The sequence below is a fragment of the Uranotaenia lowii genome, chromosome 2 (assembly GCF_029784155.1).
Source record: "Uranotaenia lowii strain MFRU-FL chromosome 2, ASM2978415v1, whole genome shotgun sequence".
Lineage (NCBI taxonomy): Eukaryota > Metazoa > Arthropoda > Insecta > Diptera > Culicidae > Uranotaenia > Uranotaenia lowii.
In genome coordinates, this window is record NC_073692.1 from 416,866,264 (window position 1) to 416,893,555 (window position 27,292).

At 33.4% G+C, this 27,292-nt stretch overlaps 1 protein-coding gene across 1 annotated transcript in view; it reads left to right on the top strand.

Moving 5' to 3' along the window:
* LOC129743438 (uncharacterized) overlaps positions 1–27,292 on the top strand; it is a 157,616-nt gene that overhangs the window by 71,777 nt on the left and 58,547 nt on the right. The window contains exons 5-6 of the mRNA XM_055735472.1: positions 4,010–4,401; positions 18,416–18,595. Of these exons, the coding sequence (XP_055591447.1) occupies positions 4,010–4,401; positions 18,416–18,595 (572 nt within the window). The remainder of the gene's footprint in view (positions 1–4,009; positions 4,402–18,415; positions 18,596–27,292) is intronic.

Genomic DNA, 27,292 nt, shown 5'->3' on the forward strand with positions numbered 1-27,292 from the left:
TATGTAAAGCACGTCTATATTTCATTTTTTAATCACATTTCATTGATTCCAAACACAGGGACTGAACCTTCTACTATTGGCATTGATTATGTTTCACAATGATCTTTGATCGAAAAGTTAATAAGTTATATAGTATATGACCAGGTTGTAAAAGCAACATTCCCATTATTAGTTATATCACATTAAAAATACGATACTAAGAATTTTGGTTAAAATATAAAGTCATTTTTTCTGCAAACACTCTACAAAGCACGAAAAAGTAGTGTTTCTACCTGCTTTGGTAAGTTCTTTTGTTTCCATGTTGTTAGAAGTGCTTGCTATCTCCATATGTGAGTGCAGTTGTTCGATCATTGTTTGTTTTCGATGCAAAAAAAAAGAGATTTATTGTCATTATTTCTTTCATAACTCTTCAAGGTGTTAATGGCCCACTTTGGTGTCTTCAGATGAAAGTTGCACCATGAATTGAGCTATACAATGGTATTTTTTGCAAAATATTCGGTGGTGCAGACGGTACTTTTAGACGCCATTTAAAGTTTATTTACAACTTTTCATGCTGAAGGTCATTATTCAATTTTTTTCAACTATTTTATTTGGAAAGCTGATAAAATTTCAATGCATTTTGATGTGCTATTTTATAATTTCCGTTAAGAAACAACAGAGTTATGTAGCTTTGAAAAATGGTTATTTTTTAATTACAAAAAAATCTAACCGAAGCTAACTCAAAAAATAAAAATGTTAGAAATCTGAAAAAATACATGTGTTTTTAAGTCGCAAAAATAAACCAAATTTTCAATTTTGGGGAAAATCTGAAGACCCCCGGCGCAAATTGTCAGATAAAAAAAAAATCCCCAATAGCAATAAAAAACTGAAAACGAGCTTGCTGGCAGGAGCAACAATAATAATAAATGCGTTTCTTTTTCGTCATCGGTCGTTTGAATGCGATTCCTTGACTAGATTATTATTTTAGCTTCAAATGAATGGGGAATGAATGACTGGCAAACGAAGTGACTGGTCGTTAAGGAACAGTCAATTGAGTTTGACGGACCAAGAGGCTTCACAGTCACAGCTTCACGCCTCATGACGATGATATTTGCCAAGCCTGGTCATGAGTAAACATACTACACTTTCTATGGGCTGATGGTTTTAGTATTTGTAAAATGCTAGCCATCATATCCTCAGAAGCATGGTTGGTCCGCACTTCTCAAATCCGACAGTGTGCTGTGTAAATCGCACCGTAATCTTTTGCGATTTATAGAGAACCACACTTCATTCCGAAATGCTCTACACTCGTTTCCGAGTACAGCCGAAGCCAAGTGTCGAGCAAAACCGGTGCCCCAATAGCAACACTACTGTGTGAGCAGGAGAAATCCCGAAACACACAACTGAAGTGCATTTTTTTGATTCTCTTCCTACCACAGTAGGCAAACAAACAGCACGAAACGATATTACTTCTTCTTCTTCCTTTTCTTGTTGGGAAAGCACCAAGCCTACTGAGTTGCTTTAGCGCTGCTCCCCTACACTCAATGTGATGATTTTTTTTCTCTTGCTCTTCCTGGCGAAGCGTTCTCTGCTCTTTGATTGAGTGTACGCCCGGCGTCTTAACAGAGCAGGGCAAATGTTTCAGAACGAAAAGTTCACTGAGTTGCATTTTTCAAGCCGCTCGGGGAGAAATGGACAACCATGCTCAGAAGATGTAAGAACGTTTAGTGTTAAGTTAACGGAATCTTATCGAAGAAACATCAAGTTTTATTCAGATATTCAGGCCCGTTCAAAGGACCCGTCCAGGAGGAGTTTTCAAAATTCAAATTTAACAAAAATAATGTCAATACCAAAAATGCACAATAAATAACAACAAACTTTAAACGATTGTCTTACTCATGGCCATAACAGAGAAACGATTTTTTATCTGATATGATTCGAAATAAATCAGAATCAAAGTTTCAAATCATATTACTGAAAAGTAATAGATAAATATACTATTGAAAATTATGTTCCTTATTCTAAACTATAAATTAGCTTGAAAATTAATTTTCAACTTTTTTAAGAAATTTGAAATCAATGTTTCCGAATCGCTTTTATACGGGTCCGCGAAAATTTTTCTGATTTCATTGTTTTTGATAGAATTTTTATTGTTTAAATAATCGAAAACACGTTCCTTAGTTTGAGAGACGGGATGTCTACTGGAAGACTAACCACCGGAAGTGTTTTGAACGAGTTTGGTGGTTGATTGTAAGAGCAGCAAGTGGTTTGGACCGTTTTTTTTTCTGCGCAATTTAAATGACCTACCGGCGACCGAAGAGAGATTTTCTTCAAGATCTTTAAGAAGTACGGAAACATCAAAACAACACCGATCTAAGCTAAGTATTTGTATAAAAAACCCTTCTTATTCAAAAAAAATAATTGATATTGAAATTTCCAAGCTTCAGATATATACAGATACTTATGATTTTGATATGATTTTATTTGGTTGATCTGGATTAAATTGCTTTGTTCAACCTTAAAGTTTTAATGAATCATTAATGGTTTTCAATGGTGCAATTGTTTACAATGAAAAACTAGTGAAGCATGCATAAATTCAATTTTTCTTTCGTAGAGTTCGCATAATTTATACAGTCAAACAAATTAATTTTCTAAATATCGCCTGACTGTGTTTGTCATTAACAAATCGTTCAAAATGGTATTACTTTTTTTTTTTTCTTTAAAAAGACACAAGCCATTTTTTTATTTGTTTTGGAGCCATGTTTCTATCTAGCCCGTGTTAATGATCATCGAAGGGCACAAAAATAAATGTATTGTCAAGTTTTTAGAGTGAACAGATATTAGAATGCTGCACAAATGAGCGAAACTATGGTAGAGTATCGAAAATAGATTAGCTTTCAGCTCAATAATATAGATTGAAGAAATTTTGTATTACTGTTCCAAAGAACATTAGTAATTTATCTTTCAAAGCTAAACATTTTTCTTCATGAATCTTTGAAAATCAGCATGACAGTTTTTGATACGACATGGATATGCGAACGTGGTGTATGAATAGGCATATTTGAATAAAAAGATGCATGCTTGACAGTTATTTATTTTCAACTGCTCTGTTTTAAATTTTGAAAGAAAAGTAACAGGTTGGTTTTCTGTTGTTCGAGGTTACTTAAAATGAAGAGCCCACTCATTGACAAGATAGAAATTCTAGTATAGGATACGAGCTTGTTAATTAGGGATTTAAGTTAGGTTATTTTTCAAGTTCACTTTTAAGTTACTTGAATTGTAACAGTAAGTTATTTTGTCTTTAGGAAAATAGGAGAATAGCAGAATATAATGCTAATAATCAGATCACACTAGTCAAAAGTGTCTCCAGATTACATCCTTTTACCCACTCCCCAGAACAAAATTATTTGCTAGGATGCAGAGGTGACCTCGGTCCTAAGGCACGAATTATTTCTTTCATCCCTTTCTCCTCTTTTCAAACTATCTATTGACTACTAGGACGTGGCCGGCACCGTTATTGATGATAAAAGAGAGAGCATCAGTTTTGGGCATTGTGAATGTGTTGTCAGTCCCAGACACCATTCATTTGACCTTTGAACAAAATTGGTGGCCTCGGTCAATCACGGAGTAGCAACCATTGGCGATGTAGAATTCTCTACTGAGCCACGCCTGCGACCATGGGATTCGAAATGCATTTGATTCAATATCATTGTTGTACCAATAAAGAGTTTTTTTTTTTTTTTTTTTTTTTTTTTTTTTTTTTTTTTTTTTTTTTTTTTTTTTTTTTTTTATTGAAAATATAACAAATTAATACAAATAATTAAACCTACAGTTGTGTTTAGCCACCGTTGTGTTCTACATTTCATTGTTACTGTTTTCTAAATTACATAGCTAGAAATCGATTTTTTTTACTATTATTTCACAAGATTACCATACAACAACAATTTAAATCATCTCAAGTTAACTCAATTCTACAACTGAGTTAAGTGAAAAAACAAACACTATTGCTTTCTTTGCTGCTTTGATTTAGATCTAGCACGCGTTAGCATACTCTGTGCCAACGAGATACTAGCCGAAGGTACTGTTTTCACTGTTCCCGAATCCGACTCCGAAGAAGTTTCGGATGCTGTTCTACCATCAGTTTTCATTTCCGTGCGTCCACGTTTTGTGCGGTCCGATGAAACCTTTGAAAAAGCTTGCTCTTTATCGCCTATCGCAACGTCCAGCTCCTCCACATCTTGTTCTGCAATTGTTTCCACATCTTCTCCCAAACTAGGAGCTTTTTCCTCGTCTCCAATCCGGTTCCCTCCATCACTGGTGCACTGTATCGAATCATTTTGGATTGCTTTTGTTGTAATATCCGATGTGTTCCGAGCGCACGATTCACCGGGGACTTCATTTTTCAACAAAGGCTTCGGCATGGTAATGCAAACGTTTTTTTCCTGAATCTTTTCTACTAACCGGCTAGAACCGGCAGCAACGTCACTATATCGCAAGATATTCAAGCGATTATTCACTGTCACGCGTTTCGGGCAGCCAGCCTTGATGTGCTCGGAACTACCACAAGCGAAGCATTTATTTAGTAAGCCATCGTAATAAACGCGTGCTTGGAAGTTACGCACATGTACCGTCGAGGGAATTTCATTTTTTATTTCCATGTGTATACCTCGAACTGCAGTCCATATAGGAAATCCGGTTTCAGATCCATATCTCTCGCGCACCATACGTTGGATAGTTCCAAATTTCGAAAAAACGTCTGATAATTCCTTGTCTTCTATCTCCGGTGGTAGATTGAAAACTCGCACATATCTCAATACACTACTTGCTGCAGAAAATGTAACTTTTGTAGAGGTATTATCGGCATAAACAAAGTCCATCGAAGATGGCAACCGTTGCAGCGTCTCCTCTAGCAGAGCCTCCGACTTGAACTTTAAGTAGACACAATGTTCCTTGGGCTCCTTGTACATCGCCAAGAGGTTCGCCGAAACCAAATTCATGTTATGTCTCAGAAACTGAAATATTCCGGAAATCGATGGCTCAGCATTTCCAGGCCCAAAAAAGATACGCAGCGTGTTGGTACGCGCTTCCTCCATTTTGGCTACCATTATCCCGCACGTTGATATCTACTATTGTTTGGAACAAAGGAGAAATTTTAACAGTAGCTAGGCTACACACGGCAAACAACGACGTCGCAGCAGTAAAAAGTCGACTACTCGGCTAGAAGTCCAAACACCAACTGCACCATTCATTTGACCTTTGAACAAAATTGGTGGCCTCGGTCAATCACGGAGTAGCAACCATTGGCGATGTAGAATTCTCTACTGAGCCACGCCTGCGACCATGGGATTCGAAATGCATTTGATTCAATATCATTGTTGTACCAATAAAGAGTTGAAAAGCATATTAAGGAAATTCTACGGAATTGTTCAATATTAACTTATAACTAAAAATTTATAATAAAGCATTTCGGGCTCAATGTTTAAAGGTGGATGTGAGTAGTCAATCAAGCTAAGCTAAGCTAAGCTAAGCTAAATTTGAAATCAATGTTTCCGAATCATTAAAAAACGAATGCAATTTAAAATTTTGAATAAAGTCAGAATTTAAAGCTTCGGCTATAATAAGGTTGCCAGAATTTTTTGAGCATGTATCAAGGCTGAACCAATCCGAATTATTTTATCTTAAAACCTTGCTAAATTCGAGCATTTTATTTCAAAATTTTGAGAAATACCGAATTGAGTCGGCACATTGTTCTTCAACATAGCTGATTGTTGATTGACAAAAAATTCAGTATGTGATCAAGCTTCTATTCAAATGCTCCTCGCTTCTAGAAACTTCTTATTAAGAAAAATTATTCCTTTGGTCTATTCGTCTTTTATTTTTAATCTATGATACTAACCGATAAATCAGCTCAAAATTTTCTATAAATTCGTGTGGAAAAAATAAATAATTTTTTTTAAACTCAATGTTAAACTTTCGCAAAGACCGCGAGTAATTTTGACTTATGTGAAAACGTTATAAACCTTTTTTTTTGTACATTTTCCAAATCTGCTAAAAATGGAAATTTTGATATTATTTCAAAGAAGGTTCAAACTAAATTAGGTCTTTGATATCTCTTAAAGCATAGGTCAAATCGTTTTGTAGTCTTCAACAAAGTTGATAAATAAGATAAAATCGTTAATTCTAAAATACTTGAAGACTTTCTTGAATAATGTCACAAATTGTCGTTTTCTTATCTATTCATAGTTCTAAAAATTGAAACAAGAATATCAAGGCATCATATGAAACTTTGATTGAAAGAAGAATAATTAATTGATGCAACATCAGCCATAAAATTTTATGTCAGTATATTAATTTATCATCATCTTATATCAATTTTACTCAAAGCTAGCCAATTTTAAAATTTCCATACACCTCATCACCAAAACAAAAGGTGATAGACATAATCTGAAGAATGTTTTGGGTTCAAAATCTCCCAAAATCAATTATTGAAACCTAGACACCAAATATGAAGATTCATTGTATAATTGTTTATTATTCATCGTAATTTACATTTCTTTCCGTTGTTTGATAATGAAGGGTTGTGAAAAATTCCACTATAATATCTTGAATTTGAGAATACTCTTGATTTATAAACACCAGAAACATGGTTATATGGATATATGGCTAAAGTTCAGTGGAAGCCGCTATCTTTGCGTTAGATGGTGAAATTCGACTTCAACTCATGATTTCATTCCACCAGCCATTTACAACCAATCCCAGATTAATTTCATTCGAAAAGTCTGTCCTCATTTACTGTAGTGATGATTAACAACTCAAAAGTGAGAAACTCATCCTACGCATGTAATTGGCTGGTTTGCGAGAGAAACGTCAAATTTTAGTTATTTATATGGCTCTCATAAAACTTTTATAATACTAACTAGCCATTAATCTGACCATAATAAAGCTATTCAGCATTAAATTGATTAACGCCATGTTTATTGGAAAGTCGCAATGCAAAAAATGGCACCATATTGATAGATTCACTGTCAAGTATTGGAACATATTTTTTCTTGCTTATCTCCAATCAATTCCATTATGTTTGCGATGTCATTATACCATGTAATACAACTATGTTATTTAAAAAATGTTTTTCGCGCAGTTTTTTTTTTTAATTTTTTCTATCAAAATAAATATTTATTTTAAGGTACTATTTCATACATATTCTATCAAAGATCTCGACTTGCATTAAAAAAGAGACTTAGAATATGCTCATAAGATAACTTTTTTTTATCAATTTTACCCGATAAACTCAGAGAAACCACGGAATCAAATGAAAAACAAAAATGGCTAACATGTTTTTTGAAAGCTATGGTGACCAAAATTTTAAAGAATATAGATTTTATCTAGGGCTTTCGATATAGCTCAGTTGACAAGTCAGTTACTTCCTGAGCCGATGTCCGTGAGTTCGAGCCCAAGAGTAAATATCGATCATAGTTGTACCGGATAAGATTTTCAATGACTATCCGCCAACTACATCGTTGATATAAGTCACGAATGACAAAAAGATGTTAAAAAGACTATAATCGAAACAAAAAAAAAATGATTTTATAGAAGCCTAAAAGATTTGTCATTATGACGTTTCTAAAAGCCAGATTTGAGCTGTATTAGTGTTCTGTTGATGTACAGCTTTTAATGAAGATTAAAACCATAGTCCTAACGATGTTTTGCTGACCAAATTAAAGCTTAAATTGTTGCTTGGGTATAAACTCGTTGATGTGTTAAATTGTTTAGAATCATTTTTAAAAACAAAACCATATCTAAAGACGAAGTAGGATTTAATGTTTCCAGATTAAAATTTCAATACAGAAAATGAAATGTATGTTGAAGATTTAGTTTCAATTCGTGAACAAAATACAATGTTGTAAAATGGAAATTCTTAGGACTGAAATGATTGAAGGCTAAATTCTGCAGGTGGCGAGCCAATTCTGACACATTTATTTACACTTAGGAAAACACCTTTTTGAACATAAAATCAAATAATTAGTATGGTAAACTTATTTTTTGGACTGAAAGTTATACTCGAAAAAATATCTAAGGGAGGGGGTGGCTTTAAATATATACCGTCAAACGGGGCATCATGCAAAAGCAGGGTTAGATGCAACATTTGTATACAACAACACTCATTCAATTTTTATTTTAATATACTGTAATAAAGTTATCATTGAATGATAACAAATTTATGATGACAAAGTTTTTAACATCGCGAAAGAGTTTTTGATTCTCTTAAAAAATTTAAAAAATCGAGCAATAAATGTACAAATTTTTACATTTTTCGATGCCGGTAAAAACTTTACCTAGTATGACGGATTGGCTTAATGATATCACCTACAAACTTTATATTGCTTTCATTATGCTATGCTTACACTGCCTGTTGGTGTATAAATATTTATCGGACAATCATCAATTTTTCATGATTTAAGCTCAAAGAAAGTATTGTAGTATTTTTTACCCCTAAATGTATGCAGCAGATTAACACTTTTTTCTTGAACAAATTTTTGACTGAAAAATGTAAAATTTAATTCGAACAAAACCAAACATTACTGCCATTGGTGCTTTATACGTTATGACATCACAAATGTATCAAAAACTATAAATTTTCAAACGTTTTCATTTTATTTTTCATTAATTACAAAGTTTGTTGCAATTTACCCCTTTTTCTTAGTAGGGTGAAAATCGCATGTATTTGTAAATTGAAAAATAACTGGTAAAACCAATAATTTTTCTGACTACGTCAGTTTGGTGTCCCATCAACCTTAAAACTTTTGATTTACAAGAGGTATGATTATCTGTAAGCATTAAAATTTTAGATGTCATTAACGTTGAAAAGTGTTTCATGTTGCCCAAGTTGACTGTATTCGCTATTACGCAACAACGAAGCAAGAAACAAATTGCCCTTGAAGGGAGAAAAAAGTGTAGCTTTCGAATCACCACAGGTTTTTGCCATTTTTTGCCAGATTCATGCCATACTAAAATTTTAGGTTACCAAGAAGACAAGTGATTGAATTCAGCAATATTTTGTCAAGCAAATTGTGACGTAAATGCAATCCCCTTCCTTTGATTTGAATTTGAGATCACTTAATTTGGATGATACTGCAGTACATAGAAGCAGGAAAATCACTCGTTGTTAGTTTTAGAGAAACAAAACATGCAATGCAATTCTCTTCGTTGATCTATACATTTTAAACAAAACTAATGAGTTTTTTTTGTAATTTTAACACTGTATTTTTTTTATTAAGAATTGTTTAAAAATCTTAAAACCAAATTTAGGAAACGTCCAATTCCTTAGCTGAAGCCTAATTGTAAAACATCGTTTTTTCAGACAACTCAATGCTTTCAAAGACGTCCTATCCTGAAATTGAAGGAGTAGGTACGCTTCTGACTTCGCACGAGCTTCGCGCGACCAGATTGGAGCACGCTTTGGAGAATAAGCAGTTTTATTATCGGATTGATAGACTCTTGACAAGTTTGACCAACTCGATAAAACGGTACCCACAAAAAAGACTTCTTCGTGCCTCACCGGAACAAGCACGGAAACTGCACATGGCTGATCAAGTTTTTGGTAAAGTTCGTTAAGAACACGTTTCGAAAATTTAACGAGCCTTGACGAAAATCATCAACACACCGTTGCAAGTTTCCCTTGTTTCGAATCGCTTGAAAAGTGTTTTATGTACATTTGACAGCTTCCTTTTGCCTATGGGAGCAAGAATTCATAGCCTGTCGTCCCTGGGGGTTTAATTTCACATTTAATCTTTATCACATAATCAAACATTCAATTTTCGAACGTTCGATATCCGCACATGCTGCATTCATGATGGTGATTCCTTGAAAAGTGGCTTCCGAAAGTCATCGTTGTGTGATGGCTCCTTCTGAGATACTTGGAATGCCGGAAATGAAGAAAAGTTTGCCGCAAACCGAATGTGTTGCCGATACATCTCGACGAAGAAGCGGCACCAGTGGAGAACATTAAAAATTGATTTATTGGCAATTTATCCACGAGTCAGCTTCGTTGCCTCTCATGAGGAAACGATGATGGATCAGAAAAGATAAAAAAACGGAAATAAAAAATTATGTGGAACAGGAAAAGTGTTGAGTCAGATTAGAAATTGGTTCATGTTTCTGTGTTAAAATTCATCACACATTATGTTTTAATTTCAAGTTGGAACTTTGGAGAAACTAAGGGGAAAAAATTGACTTGGAAAGTGTTGAATAATATAAACACTGCAATGATACACGAGTCTGTTGTTAACTCGGTCAAAAAAAGAACCTATTTAACCCCACCCAGTCCAGATGGACTTATGTTGTCCACAAATAATACTAAGGAACCATAAATGACTAAAACCAAACATGAATTCCCGATTCAGGGACATAATGCAGAACTTGACTTTACATGTGCTACTGTCTTCGATCTGAGATTTCAACTCAATTTTATCCCAGATGCGTTGTAGCGAAAATTGTTCCAAAATGCGCCTACGCCCGTTTGACAAAATGGCTGACATGATAACATATTTTATCTTTGCATTTTGCGGATGATACGCTTTGCACGTAAGGCAAGAAAGAATTTTATCAATTAACCAACTCATAAAAAATGTAAAATTTATGCAAGGTTTTGCTACTTTTTGATTTAATACTTTGAGAACATGTTTGTATAATGCCATTATCCTAAAATAACAGTTTCAATAGTATAAACATATGATTTATCATTAAAACTTTGAATCTAACTAACATCAACAGAGAGAGAATTAAAGATCTCAACACAGATTTGATAAAGTTTTTCTCATGTATGAACTGTCTCCATTGCATGGCAAACCCAAATTTTGTTTTATTTCGTGAAATTATAAAAGACATAGATTTTTATAAATCTTCAGATTTGTCGTATGAAAGTTATGCGTTTTTAGCATTTTCAATGAAATTATACGGAAATATTGCCATTAAAACAGAAATGTTGCCTCGATTATGGATAGGCTCATTGAACATGCACGATATGAGGTTCGGCATTTGAGACAATAGTTATAAAAAAATCGATTTCTCAAAAACTGAAGGATATTTAAACATTAAAATTACTCCAATGTATAGAAAGCAGATGTTTGCTCATGTTTATATAGTTTTTGGACACAGATTCGATGTAATATTTGATTAAATCAGTATTCTGCTGAATAGCATACTAAGTAATATTTCGAAGCACCTGAGATTGTATCAGGTGACTTCTAACTTCAAGGACCGTCACCAACAAACGAAATGAATTTCAACCTACCCAAATTAGCTAATCCGTCAGAAAATCTGATCCTTATTTTGAAAATCTCTATTTTTACACAGATTTAAGTCAAAACCAATTTGAAATTAGATCATTATGGTTTAACTTTAAGCGTATTAATACAAAATTATCTGTATTGATTGGCATTTATCGAATTTATAACCGGTTCAAATGATCAAAACAAACAAATCGATTAGTTTCTACTTCGTTTAGAAAATGTGCAAAAGCTAGTTAGCTTAAAACAGTCTAAGTCATCCAAAGTTTCATTAGTTTCGTGATCACTACTTTATTTGGTTGATATAAAGTTCACTGTAAGTTGAAATTGGTAGTTTATCTTGTTATACGAAGTTTATTTACCAATTGCATGAACCATTTACAAAAAGTTTTGCGAAGATCACAGAAAACGGTCAATGTAGTAGCGATATAGTTTACCCAAGTATTTGGAAAATTTATAAAACCGGTAGGTTAGACAAAAGATTACCGACACACTTTGAACCGCTAGTACTCAGTAATTAGTTGAAATTGTCGAACTTTATTGTAACTATTACTTGTTCTATTGTTCTACGAAAGTCTAATGAATTAATCAATAAAATTTCAGTTGAGTCTCGAGGAATTTCGGACTACAAAATAATAACAATCAAGGTAACATTTCAGCCCTCAACTATCCTTCCTATTGTGATAGGGGATATCGTTTTTTGATAAATATCTCAATGTTCAGTTGATGAATAATGAATCAATAATTTAATAATTTAATGATTTTTTTTTTGGAAAAAATAACAAAAAATGGTATTAAAAAACCCCTAGCAATTGCTTTTACTGAGCTAAATGGGCAGTCGGCAGTCGCTTCATGCAATTGCTTCGGTTGTTATGAATGAAGTTGAATGAATGAATATGATGCGTTTTACGTGAAATTGAACAAATCAAAAAGTAAATATTCCATGTTTTCCGAAATAGCGGGTGGAGAAAAGTGAAAGAAGAACCAATTAAACTGTATGTATGTATGTATGTATTATCCATCCAACGACCCCCTGAGCTGGCAGGTATGTTATGCAAAAGAGCCAATGTTAATCTATTTGATTAACATTGTCCAATCGCGGGTGCTGGTGGTGTTAGCTCTATTGAAATTCCAGTAACCCATTTCAGAATGGCAACTGCACATCCCGAGGCTACTTTCATTGCCAATAAGCCCCGCCCAATCATAGCTGCATGACCAATTGGGTCATGTAATTATGATTAGACTTTCCACCTTTTATTGTTGACATATCCAGATACAAATTAAATTTAATTGTCTAACTATATAGAATTGGCATCCTAATATGTCCAATAAAAGATAGACACGTATTTAGTTTATGGTTTTATTCATTTATTATTATCATGCTGTTATTGGTTGATATAAAGATATAGAAAATATTGAAAAAATAATTTTTGAAGAAAATTCGTAATTGCTTTTCAGACCTGTAAATAAAGTATGGTTAGGTATTTCTTGAATAGTTGAAAATAAAGTATAGATTGCAAAGTCCATCTATGCTCCGACACTACCTGTATGGAATAAAGGTAAATTTTCATGTTCTACCCTGTCGTTTATGCATTATTAATATTAGGAGTAAATAAAAAATATACACAGAATACAAGATTGAGAGCCCAATATATAAGGAAACAAGAAATTAACGATAATAAACATACAACGACAACTTTGTTGAAAAGAAAGATAAACAATTGGATTATATGAGCAAATTTGAAATAGTCCTGGAACAAAAATTGTTTCTTAATTTTTCAATAGAATATTAATAATATCTAAAGATCAACATTAATTTTTTTATTCAATTTTCAACACATTTTTCGGCAGCATTATTTTATTATAAAGGAAATTGTTGGATTTAACACGGTGGGTAATAAACTAAAAAATGACCAGAAAAAGGGAAACTGCACTATTTTATAGTAAAGTTTTAACAGAAAAATGTCCATTAATCTGCTAAAATTACAACTTAAGTGGAAGGCATCCCCGTTCTGATTTCACTGAAAATGTAAATCGCCTATTCGTCTTTCTCGATTGCTGGAAACTACATGAATTTCAATGTAACGTAATTAAAAATATAATAAAATCACTCAAGAACTTTCACAACTAGCCATACAAACCCAACGCGTCGCATCGAACAGAGTAACCCAATGTAAACTGGGATTAATCGCTGAAGTAATCTCGACGAAATGTAAAAAAACAATGAATTTGTTTAAACATGTACAAAAAACCAGATAAATTACAGTAACAACTGAATCAAAATTAAATTTGAAATTTTAATGAGCAATGCAATGAATGAATGAATGAATGAATGAATGGAAATAAAGTGAAATAATATATGTATGTTGGAATTACAAAATATGCCAACTAAAGCAAAAAGAATCATCCAGTTATCGAGTGAAAGACCAAGACTAAGTCATGCCGCCTCATCTTTTGATATAAACCTTGCTAAAAATATTAAAAAAATAACTATTGTTAAAACACAAGCCTGTGAAAAGAGAAATTTTGAAAATAATCATACAAATTGAGCATATTATTCTATGACAACATAATTAATAATTATTATTAAACATCCGATCAATGTTCCCAAAATGTGCTGAAGTGGAAATAAATATCTGACAATGATAAAAACTTCGACAGTAATCTGGTATTCCAATGTGCTGAAATATAAAAAATGTCAATTCAAAGCCAGAAAACATCAAACATGAAACACACACACACACACACACACACACACACACACACACACACACACACACACACACACACACACACACACACACACACACACACACACACACACATGCTGCAAATTTTGGATATCATATTCTTTCTTGAGTTAAAGCTTGCATCCAACATTTCAGAACTTGCGTTCAAGTTTTGGTTCTTTGAAATATTTCCCTTTCTAAAGCAGGAAATATTTTAAAAAAATCAAACCTAAATAAGAATCAAGAATCAGTTTTGCTAATAGATCGAATCCTGCGTATTTATAAGATGTATTATGCCTGCTTCTATTACGTGTAGTGATTAAAAAAAAAAATAAATAAATGAAGAACAACTTATCCTGGGAAGAGAATGGCCATCATCTGGATTGTCGCTCGCTAGTTGGATACGCTGCTCTTACCCGAGTTGGTCCGGAGGGCTCAGCGCTAGCCCCATCGTCTTGGTCACAAAGGAAAACAAAACATCACTTTAATTTTCGTTTGATATCACTTTTTGCCACGATTTCACCATTTTAACGCACTACCAAACTAAACAAGTAAGTTAAACTTATCACTGGCAGAATAGGACCCGTTTTTTCGGATAAAAATTAGTAAAAAATTTTAACACACAAACGAAAACTTTGACGCTGGCAGTGCTTACCCTATTAAAAGAAGAACCAATTAAACTTGGACGAAAATTGTAATAATTCAAACGATTTTTTTTAAGTTTTACTAAAGTAAATATTTAAAACTCCTACAAATCTTTAAAATAATTTGAAAGCAGCCGGTTTGAATTGGTTAAACATTTCTTTTTCAGGTGAACAAATTATTTTTTGTTTGGTAATTAAAAATGCTTCTTTAAACGAAATGCCCCTTAATATGTACAACCACCTGTAATGTCTAAGCATTCAATAATTGGAACACTGCCTGTAGAATCTGTGTGTTTAATAATTGTGACAATAGCTAGGCAATTTCCTGTACGACAATATTCGAATATGTGTCCTTTATTCATTAAACGTTAGCATACGAGCATTTTAATCAACGCTTTTTGGAGCTTGTCAAGCATTAACCAAAAAACTTTCCAGTCGTTCGCATTTTAGCCGTAGGGTAAATGATCTTGAGCGGAACCAATTGGCTCAATTCGACGCAACTCGGAACAGTTGACCAAGCGGTATGGATAGGGTTTATATCCGAACGAAATTTTTTTTAGTCCAGCGGATAGATCTTGGTTTCTGCTTTCTAATGATGATTTGTAGAATATTTTAGAGTAAATCCTGATTACTCTAGAGCTGTTTTACTGAAGAAAGAATTCTGATCTTGAGCGGAACCATGCTGATCTTGAGCGGAACTAAAATATGATCTTGAGCGGAACCATTTTGTACTGTCAACATCTTTGACAGCAATCATTCCAAATCTTTGTGTAACTGTGAAAACTTCAATTAAATTTCATCTTTAAAGATTTTAAAGTTCAAAAATTGATGTTTTTACGTAAATAATAAAAACTTAGCCTTCCAAAGTTGTTCTCAAAATATCCGTTCAAATTTATTTCTTACTTCGAAAAAGATTCACTTTGATTCAGTTGAATCAGATTCACTGTATCTTATTTTGAAATAATCGATTCTCTAGACTCAAATTTTAGTTATTTTATCTCAAATATTAGGTTTGTTAGTGTATTTAAGAGATTATTTGAATGTGCGTGTTTAGGGTCATATTGCCCCGAACAACTTTTGAAGGTTGCGACAAAGTCAGTAATACAAAAGAAGATGCCTTAAATTACAGATTTTGCAAATAAATCGGTACATCGCTCTAAATCAAAGTGTTTTGAGAAAAAAAAATCTGATTTTATGTACTTTTATCTCCATTTTAGTTGGGAAAACTCAGTTAACATTTAAATTTTTTTCAAACTTTTCTTATTCAATGTTAGAAATCTTAATAATTTTGGAATTCTATTTAAAATTAAAAAATGCTGTAATATCTGTGAATATTTCAAATTTCTGTGTTCAGTGACACAGATTCTGTGATAAAAATTTGCTCAAAATTCTGTGAAATTTTAGATTTTTTTTTATTTCAGCATTCTTGCTCGAAACAACTTATTCATAGAACAAAGTTTGTAATAAATTCCAGTTTTTTATGAATCACGATAAAATTAATTCATATTTAAAAAATATGGAAAGCATTTAGCTCAATAGATAAAACACTTAATTCCCAAACCGATTTCCATGAGTTCCAGCTCAAGTCATAAAATCAAACAGTAGGGTATCGGATAGGTTTTCAATACTAGGCCACCAATTGAATCGTTAAGTATTATAAAATAGCTAACCAGATGTGCTTTGCAACACATTTTAGAACTGAAGGAATTTGTGTTTAAAATAATTTGAATTTTTGTTTATTGGTATATCGTTTTCAATTGGAATTTCAACATCAAGAACAAACTCTTTAACCGAAAGCTGCTTCTTGGAGATCGAATAGTAATGGCAATGAAGTTTGATTCTTATTCTGGAATAATGATTTTACTTAATAAGCTTCATTGGTTCTCGAATTATGCCAAAAAATATGTATGAAAGCCTTCCTCCACCTTACCGTCGTCCTTCTAAAAAAAAGAATCGAAAAACATTTCTCATGCCTGGTTTAGTACGCTGTGACACCAATTAAATAAATGTTTAGTTTTATTCGAACTAAATTTTATATTTTTTCTGTCCCTAAAGCTGATATAATTAGAGAAATAAAAGGGTGTTGCTTACATTCAGGGGTAAAACCAGCGTGTGAGACATAAGGCATAAGGCAGCGCACCTAGCGGTTTTTTTCGGAAGCTAGTAGTTCCGCTCAAGATCGAAGATGGTTCCGCTCAAGATCATATTTTACTTTTTAAAACTAAGCGATTTATTGATATTTTGATGGAAAACTTGATACAAAAACCCGAATAATGCTTTTTTAGGAATATTTCTACCATTTTGATCATTGAGAATCAGTTTATAGCGGCCAAGGATTACATAAATTGACGTTAAAAGTCAGCGTAGATTGATGAAAATTGCAGCAGAAATGCGTATGTTTTTAAATTCTCTAATAACATTATTTCAGTTAATAAATTTTAGCAAAAATGTCAAGGCTTAAATGAAAAGATCTTGAAAAAGTGTTTTTTCCACATTTCGATAAAATTCATAAACAATCATTGCCTATATCTTAGGAAAAGTAAATGGTTCCGCTCAAGATCAGATTTCGACTAGTTCCGCTCAAGATCATTTACCCTACCTTTCCATTTTTAACGCTTTTATTTATTTATGTGTAGCCCATAGTTACGAGCGTGACACTCTCTCGACCGATAGGCCTTTTCTAGTCGACAATACCCCTCTATCTCTCTTAATACACTCATACACTGACAAACCTTTTTATAAATTAGTGTGTGGAATTTCACACATTTCAGAAATAAGTAGACCAACACATTAAATGTGTGAAGGTACTGCTGCACATTAATGGAAAACACCCTTTAATTGAAATGAAATATGTGCGTTCAATACGAAAAAATGTGTGAAAAAAGTACAATAGTGCAATCTTGGTAAGCGGTAGGTTAAATATTTAATTTATTTTCAATAGTTTGGTAATAAAAACAACAAGTTTTCAATTTAAATGATTTTTTTTATTAATGCTCGCATATGATTGAAAAATATTGATTCCTTCAGTTATTTCTCCCAGCGAGAACAGGCAGACGATAGCATAACAGACAGGATCTGAAAGATAAATTTAAGCGTTATTCAATGTAAGTTTCAAATTGAAATACTAGTTTACTTGCCATTATTGTCTCATGACTTGAGACGACGATGGAGATGGTTCCTACTTGGCTCATACTTAACTGACGGAGACAAAACGAACACAACGGTTGTGATCTCACACACTTTTCCCTTTATTAGCCAATACGTATAATGTGTAAATTTCGTACTTGCATGATATGTGAAAATAACACTCAAGTTTGACAGCTCTATATATTTGCTGATAGTGTGTGAAATGATTTATCAGTGTTAACACAGGACGGCTGAGCTGTCGTGACCATGATGAATCTAGTATGGTGGTCTCACATGCCAAATCGCACGTTCAGCCCTATTGTAAAAAATTTTGACAGCTGGCTGAAGTGTTTACGAAAAAGGAGGTCAAGGGAGGCCAGGTGTTTGAGATAAAAAATCTGAGAAATTTGAAAAAAAAGTCTAAGTATGTCTGAGCACAGGCTTATCGTAGACCAAAGATCATAAGATTTAAAACCAAATTGTGTTTTAGTTTATTTAATTTTATTTAAATCAGACTTCCGGAAACAAAAAAATGATTTTAGTATTCAATGAATAAATTTTATTCAAAACACTTTTTTGTATCTTAAATTACAATACACTCCGCACTTTTCGGATTCTCCGAAATAGCTGTCACCATTAACCGTGATAATAGGAAGGATCTTTGAAGAGTAAACCAAACAACCAAAATCCTAAGCCGGAAGTTGCTTGTCCGATCGTTGGCATCAAGGTCGGACTCGGGGTGTTCACCATCGAAGCGGCAAACGAGGCTACATCATGCGCTACGCCACTGCCACCGCTGACGCCGCCCCTTCCACCACCCTTCAGCTCATCGGTTCCCTCGTTCAAAAGTGCCAAAAACTTCATCTGGTTTTCCCAAATGATACCCATCAGATCCGGATTATTCGATTGGATCTTCTGGAGCAGCCATGGCAACAGACGAGGGTCCTCATGAAGCTGTTGTTTCTTCTCGATGAAGATCGGATGTTCCTGCAGGAAGGCCAGCCGCTTTCGGACGATGGAATGTAATGCCTCGCAATGTTACCATCCGATTCGATGACTTTCTGCTGCTTCTAGACAGCTCTTGGAAGAAAAAAGTGTTGAATAAGCATAAATTTGTCATAAGTAATGCATAAATAATGATACTCACCACGACGGTACTCGTACCGTCGTTTATTGGCCCAACGTTTTCCAGCTTGGCTTACCAGCCCGGAGCTCAGCCGGAAGATTTTTTTTCGACTCTATGAATCATATTTGAAAAATCAATGCGAAATCTTTGTTTTACAAAACATCAGAGCACCTGCCATCCCAGCCATCCAGCAGCCAGCTCCTCCGCATCCAACCCTCGTGTACTTTTTGCCAAAGTGAGACCACCATATCTAGATTCATCATGGCCGTGACCAAAGATGCCAACTGTTTTTCAGAAAAGTCTGGAAGATTTTCAAAAAATGTCGGGAAAAGTCCGGATGGCAAACTTTTTTAAGATTTATTGACAGTTCTTTACAAACACTACCTTACCGAAAGGCCTCAGCCCTAATCTCTAAACAAGAATGAAACGATGAATTTTCTTAAATGGACGTATTCAAAACGCGATTTTCCTAAGACAAAATTGCCGTTTTCTCCCCTTCGAGAAACCGTTTGAATTTTGAACGTTTGATTTTGAATGCTACCCAGTGGAGTCAAAACAAATAATTTTTCAATATTCACACTGATTTTTTTTTTAATTTTAACAAATAATCATAATTTAAATTTAAGCAAATTTAACAATGTTTTCAAAAGTCTTCTTCATATCTCAGCTCAAGTAATAAATTTAACGTAAAATGTATACATGTTCAGCAGTGCCTTCATTCTTCAAGTCCGTATTGATTTTTTTAGGTAAGTAATTTTTAATTGTTTGGAAAATCACTGCAGTGAGTAATTTGAAATATGCACATACCTACTTCATGTAATTTGTTGTGATTGAACCGCAATATGAAACATTTTCAGCTACTCTGTCACTCAGTACTGTCTAAACATCAAAAATTTCCAACGATACTATGTTAAGAAATTGGACATTTTCTTTATCTACTGAAATGAAGTATTTGCATACACAAGTCACGTACATGACTCTTAAAAATCTGCTAAGTTGCAATCAAATGTGTGGGAAATGTTGATAGTTGAAAATTGAGTTAAAATATTCGAGAAATGAAAAGCTAGCGAATATTCATTTCTGTCATAACAACCTGGCAACACTGATGAGGCCAAATCTAAATCAAGCTTTAAGGTTATGGCTGAGGCCAACCAGCCATCAATACCATCGACCGTATATACCCATATAGGATTACCTTTTTTTTTGGTCGCCAAATCGTAAAAAGTGCAGATGCTCATTACTTGGTGATATAACCATACATTATTAATGCTTGAGACCATTTTGTATCGGCAGTGCTATTTTCTGTGTTCAATTTCCTGTTTTACATCCATCTTCGCTGGATTCCTTTCTTTCTGAATACTAAATCGAATCATTTCCTGCCATTTAACCCCAAAAATTTTAAATTTTGAGTGTTTCGTAAAAAAATTATGTCTAAACTCTTTGTCTAAATTTGGAAATGTCTGGAAGAAATGGCATAAGTCTGGAAACCGAAAAAAGTGTCTGACGCAAGTCCAAAAAGTCTGAAAGATCTAGAAAAAATCTGGAAAGTTGACACCATTGGCCGTGACATGACAAGAACAGTTATCAGTTACCTTACCGTCTTCAGCGAGAGTGGGTGTGTGTCTCCCGTTCAGCCGGTGCACAATCTGCACAATTTATTTAACAAAGACTACATGTTCTGCTGGTTGGATAGCTCTATTTTTTTTAGTAAAACCTATGTTCTTAAGTTTTTGTTCACAACCGCTAAGCAAATGTTTATTCATACCAAACTAAGCAAATGTTTAATGCTTTGGATTTGCTTGATTTCGAACTAAGTAAAAGCTGTTTGCCAATTTATATACGGTTTCTGAAATGTTAAAAAATACAGGGCTAGAAGTTGGTCACTTTTTAGTAACTTTGTCACTTTTTTTTAGACTGGTCACTCAGATGTTACTTATTTTGAAATTTAGTCACTAAAATCACATTTTCAATGAATACAGTAAACTGGGGGAACTTTGATCGACATGAAATTTTTGCAGATAATCATCATTAACTAAGCGAAAAGTTAAAACTTCTGAAAACTGTTTTCAACGTTTGAAAGCCTAAAAATTTCATTTGTTTTTGAGACCGAAAAAAATTTAGAAATATTAATATTTTTTACCCCTAGGTGTATGCAGCAAAATTGCCCATCATTTGAAATTAAATGTTTTGGAAAAAAAAAACGTAGAAAAAATTAGTTTAGTCCTAACAAAATTTACTGTTTATGCCTTCTGTGCTAAATGGCACCATAACAATAATTTTGAAGATGTTGAGGTACTTAAAAACCATAGTGATCAAAGTTAGCCCGAAACTCGAAATATGGTTTTGTAACAAACATTCAATTATAACCACCAATGTCGTTTAAATTTACTGCAACCAATGATCATGTTTTATACTCCTCACCTCAGTAAGTGTTTTAGAACTTTCAGATATTACGAAAAAGTAACCCCTTCAAAAATATTCAAAAATGAATGAAAAAAATGATCAAAGTTTCCCCAGTTTACGGTACTTTACAACTGAGCTAATAAAAAATTTTAAACATTTTTTTCTAATTATTTAAAATTTCGTTTTATGTCACTCGTTTCAAGACACGTATTATCAGGTTAAACACTAGTTTTTTTTCTTTTGATTGTGGAAAATTCACATGATCGAAATTGGATAAATGCTCAGAATCCAGTAAGAAAGTTGATTGTTTTGCCTTGATATATGGCTAAAACTTGATCATTTTCTGGTTGGGAAAGTTGAATTTAAACAAAAATGGATATGTTTTTTCCGGAAACCTAGTGCTAAATACGAAGCACACCTGCACAACGTCGATGCTGTGAACTTCGCAAAGCATCAAGCATTATGAAAACTAACATTTACCATTATACGGTTTTTTTCTTATTGAGTTTTTTCGGTGAGTGAAACAACTTTTTTAAATTTTACGTAACGTTTCGGGTTACTTTTCTTCACCCATCATCAGACGTCTAAAAATATTTACTTTTATTAAAACTTTAAACTTTTAAAATTAAATTACATTTATCAAAATTACAATACTTCACATCACTTACAAAAAATAAAGCAGCACAATTTTATTCTGTTCGGCTGCTTGTCGGTTTGTTTACTGTCTCTCCTCTCAGTTTGGCTATTAGACCGTTGTAGGTAGCTAGTTTTCCTACTTCGGTTTGTTGATTCGATGTTCGCTCCTTTCCTCTTACTTGGATGTGAAGTAGAATAAGAAAAAAATAAGAAAATAACCGTATAAAAAGTACCGGTGATAAACTTTAATTCATCTTAACATTTACCATGTTAATAAAGTTTTCGGTTGAATTCAATGTGAGGTAAACTTGTGAAAAGTGATTCAATCGAATGGAAAAATATAGTTGTTTCTTCAAAGTTATCATATTAATAGACATTATCCTTTAAAAGATAGCTTGGTATCAGTTGATGGTTTCAAAACCAATTTCAGTGATCTCCATTTTTTCGCAGTTTAGCTCATAAATTTTATACAGTATTCTGAGGAACTTCTGGAATGTTTCTAAAAAAAATTAGGTGCTTTTTTCAAAGTTTTCGAGGCATTCTAAAACTTCATAAAACCTTTTAAATTTGTTAATGATTGTTTTAAAATTCTTCTTGATGTTTCATTAAAACTAAAAAAATGTACTTTGAGTTAATTTTGAATTAACAAAAATATATTCTACGTTAAAGTTTATGCTAGTGAAATTTCTGCGCTTTTTTGTGTGGTTACCTTGAACCTTTCGTTAATTTTTTCTAAGCTTCTGTAAGTCTTTTGTTAATATTCGGCCAACATACTGCAAAGCTATTTTCAATCTTGTATCGATGTGTTGTCACTTTTTTATAAGGATCTTCCAATTGTTTTGTCATGACTTTCTTTATTTACCTGTCTCTTTTTTCAATTTTGTGCCAAACTTAACCTCGAGTTTATTCTTTCGAAGTTTCCGTCGGGCTCAGTTGTCGTAGCCCTTATGGTACGATCTTTCAGTTCTCTCCCATTGGTGTTTCAACTTTAGGTTTCTGTAGTCGCTATTCCTAAATCATCAAAATTCATTCAGGTAAAATGTTCCTTTTTTCCAGCATATGCTTTTGTACTAGTGAGGCCAAGAGACTTTTAAAAAACTTATTTTCAACATGCGAAATTGTCTTGGAATTGTTTTATAGAAATTTTTGAAATCACTATTGAGTTACTTTTCGACTTGATTTGGTCACTATTTCTACCCTAATTTTACTTAAAAGTAAACTATTTTCCCTACTTTTTTGCATCATGGTCGCTTCTAGCCCTGAAAATACGATTTCCGAAACTTTGTTCCAGATGACAATTTTATGAACCAAGTATAAGAGCCCTCATTCATGAAACTATAACTTAAATTATCTAGCTCTGTTTAAATCACTATTCATTATTAAAATTATTTATTTCAATTCTGTATTGTGAATATGAAAAAATATGAATTTTGAATAATGAATCTTTATCTGAGTTTCCAACTATGAATCACCATTTTGAAGCTTTAAATGTTTGGATTTTTTTGTAAGAATTGAGTTTAAGAGCTTCGAATTCGAATATAAAACAAAAAATTTCTTTCTTTCGTATTTGGAAACTATACGAAATGCTTTTTGTTGCTAATTTCTTACGATCATTCGAACTCGATTGATTATCGAAAACGCTCACTGAAGAAGATAGTAAGTTGCTATCGAAATACCGGTATCTGAACTTTTCATTAACCTTGGTTTAATTAAAAGGAATTTTCGATTACTTTGGTCCAGTTAACGAATCTTTTATCTTTGGAGTTTGCTAGATTTTTGCCTAAGGCCAGGGTACCCAAAATTAAGGATCAAGCCTTCTTTAACTTAAAAAAAAATTCACAATTTTTTCTTCTCACGAAAATGCCTTTTTTTATCTACGGGATCTTACTTTTGGAGTATATAAATATGAAATTACAGCCTGTCAGAAAATGCAAGAGACGGTGAGTTTCTAATACCTCGCATGCTTTTTTGAACATTCATGGGAGGGGGTTTTACGGAAAACGTATGGCAATATTTGAGCTGAAACGAAATTTCATTATTTCGCTAAGTTCAAAACTTCTTGCTGTATTTTGAATAATTGATCACAGACTTTAAATTTTATCTTTTAAAAAATTTTGAAATTTTATCAATTTTGCCAAAATTTTTAAATCAATATTTTCCTTCTTTTTATAAAAAATCATTTTAGGGGTTGAAATCCTGTAATGTAAACGAAAAAAAAACTTTACTTCAAGCATAGATAAAAAAAATCGCATGAATGAAAACTACTCTAGACTTGCTCTCGACCTTATCGGAATATAGTGACAGTAAAATAACGTTGTACAAGTCAACAATCCTAGCACAGTGAAATCCTGATTTGTACCGTGCGTGAGTGGAATTGAAAGAACAACATGACATGCTTTTTTCGGACCCGATTCCTCGCAGAAGCTTTTCTTTGGGTCCCGAAAAGCTAGACATAGATAGACAGACAAGCACCTTCCAATTTCCTGTCATATCCTTAACTTCCACAACAATATCGACGGCAATGACGGCCAATGGCACACAAGTTCAATCTACCGGAATGGAATCAATGAGGGGCACCGAAATCGATGTCTTCCTTTTTGATGATCCTACCCAACAAAAACATGACCTACCTTTTCTAGCTTTGCAGAGGAGAAAAATGACAAAAAGTTGAACACCCAATTTTTTAACTGTTTTTGGAAGGTTAATTCTTATCAGTAGGTATAAAATGTTTTAAAGAATATTTGTGGTTTTGAAGAGCAATAAACATAAAGTTTGTTTTGTTTACTATAAAAAAAGAAATGAAAAATTTCTCTAAAGAGCAAAAAGCGTGTACGACTTTTTGTACATTCAGCTACCGGAATCCAGGGTAAAAAACGAACAGTGACACCAGAAGGTAAACTCATAGAAAAGAATATCTAAACATATGGGTCCATTTTTTTGTGTCGATGTTAAGGTATATGTTACTAGGTCAAGTCAAATACACACGCTCAAACAAATTAAAGGGCCGATCTGTTATTAAGGTTCTTCTCAGGAACTCTCATTTTAATAGATGTTTAATTTTTAAAATGAATAATCTATTATGGCGATTGTTGAAGAGATTGCACCCTAGAAACACAAAGGTATTCTATGCCATCTGCCGCCCTGTCCTTCGACTTACTTGACATTCCCGTCACGGAGTCCATTCAGAGTTTATTTTGGAGACGCTACAAAACTAGACATGTACAGACAAATAGTTTGACTTCCTTCAATTGCAGAATTACTGGTCGAATGAAGACAGTATGCATGTATGTTGTTTTAATCATTCTCCAACTTAGAAAAACTTAGGTTTACAGGCTTAAAACGAAAAACAAATTTTAATTTAAGATTTAAGCTTCACTAAAAGGGAAGTTTTGAACTAGCAAGTGTCTTTAGTTTTAGATATTTTATTTGAAAAATTAATAAAATTAAAATGTGTTTTGATCATCTTTTTTGATGATCTGTTTTTGATGATTGGCGTTGAAAAATGTCTAAGTTATGTATATCTTAACAATGGTTTTTTTCACAAAAAATTCTGACCTCAAATATATTAGAAAATTAAATTTTTAAAGATCGCAAACCATTATGAAAATTTCAATAAATGAAAATTGTAGTAAGTGTTTAGATTTTCAGGTTTGATGACTTAAAAATATTCAAATAAAAATCTTTAGCCAAGAGCAAACAACCCATTCTAAGCGTAATGTTCGAAACTCAGAAAAAAACATTGAAATCCATTTGCAGAAGTCATTCCCAGTAGATTATCGGTCGTTAGTTCGTCAGACTCTCGTGGTGGAGGCCATCACATGGCTCCCAGTAGCTTCCAGATTTATCTATCAGATTTCTAACGCCAGACACTGGTACGTGATACATCGGGAAGCCATCAGAAAAACCATAACTCATCGTTGGCTGGCTGCTATCATAAACTGGATGTGAGTGTGATTGAGCAAAACCACCCTTAAGCGTTCGGATACAAAAGTTTAGGGCTGGAGATATAAGCAAAAAAAAAAGAAATAGTGAACTTTTACTGTGATCTATTCCGTCATTTATCGTCCAGCTGTTTCTGGGGTGTCACTTTGCTCTGCAAATGTATGAACGAACAGAAGCAAATAGATTCACGCAAAAAAAAATACAACACAGTGTCAGAGCAATCTTGCGCGCATTAGCCGTGATTGATTGTTTCATTGTTTGCCAAAGACTTCCGATGCTTAGGACAATTCATTGTGAATTTGTGCCACCATTCATTGTTGTTGGGCGTGAGCTCGCTGGAACCGATATACCCAATCCAAAACTTTGAATAGGTCATGCTGCTAACTATCGAAGAATAGCTGGTGTGCGAACGTGGGCGCAAATCTGCGATATTACGTGCCAAGAATTGCGTTTGTGATGGATCGCTAATTTCCTGCTGGTGCCTATTTGCACTGGATGAACTCTTGAGGCATCTATGAATATTTGTGTTTTTTTTCACCATAGTATAGTCTGTTTCGACAATAATGACTAAATTAGAGACAAACGAGAGCATCTGCCACTTTTAACATTTAATATAGTTGGATAAGGTCGGAAAAATTTGTTTATCTTTTTTTGTCACACCTCCCCCCCCCCCTTCGATTTTTCGAAAATCCAGAAGGGGAAATAAATAAAATTAAAGGTATTTGATTGAAAAAATTGCTAATTTTTTTATAAAATTCAAACAGTGGAAAGAGCTACAGCCAAATTGATGAAAATAAAGCATTGAAAAATTTTTCGATCGACAATAACTCGATTGTTTGATCTTGTGAATTGTATATTCTATGCAAGTTTGTTGTATGCAATCTTTGGTTCAAATTGTTTCGATAAATTGAAAATTTGGTTTATATTTTATTATACCACCCCCCCCCCCCCTCCCTCCCCTCCTCATGATGTTTCACCTCCAAGTGACAAAAGATGGATTTCAAATTTGTGACGGCCTAACTTATAACATAAGAAGAAAGTAAATATGAAGTTTCTTAAATTTAAGGATAAAAACAATCAATCAAGTTCTGTAATTTTTGACTAGAAACGCTTAAAATTTTATGTGCAAAAATCTCACTGCACAATATTTTCCGGTAATTTAGGGTTTTTCGTATTGCAGCTCCAAAGTTTTCCCGGATAAATTTCTTATTTTCTCCGGTAGAGGAGGATGAGGATACTTGATTCCTCAGCTACATTTCGAAACTGAAATGTCTGAAACCCAGGCCCGTGCGAAGGAACCGTCCATGGGGGGAGTTTTTCAAACTCAAATTAAGCTAAAAATAATAACAACTCCAAAAATTCATAGGTAATAAGGAAACGGTTTTCTTACTCGTAAATATCACACAAACTAAAAAAATAATA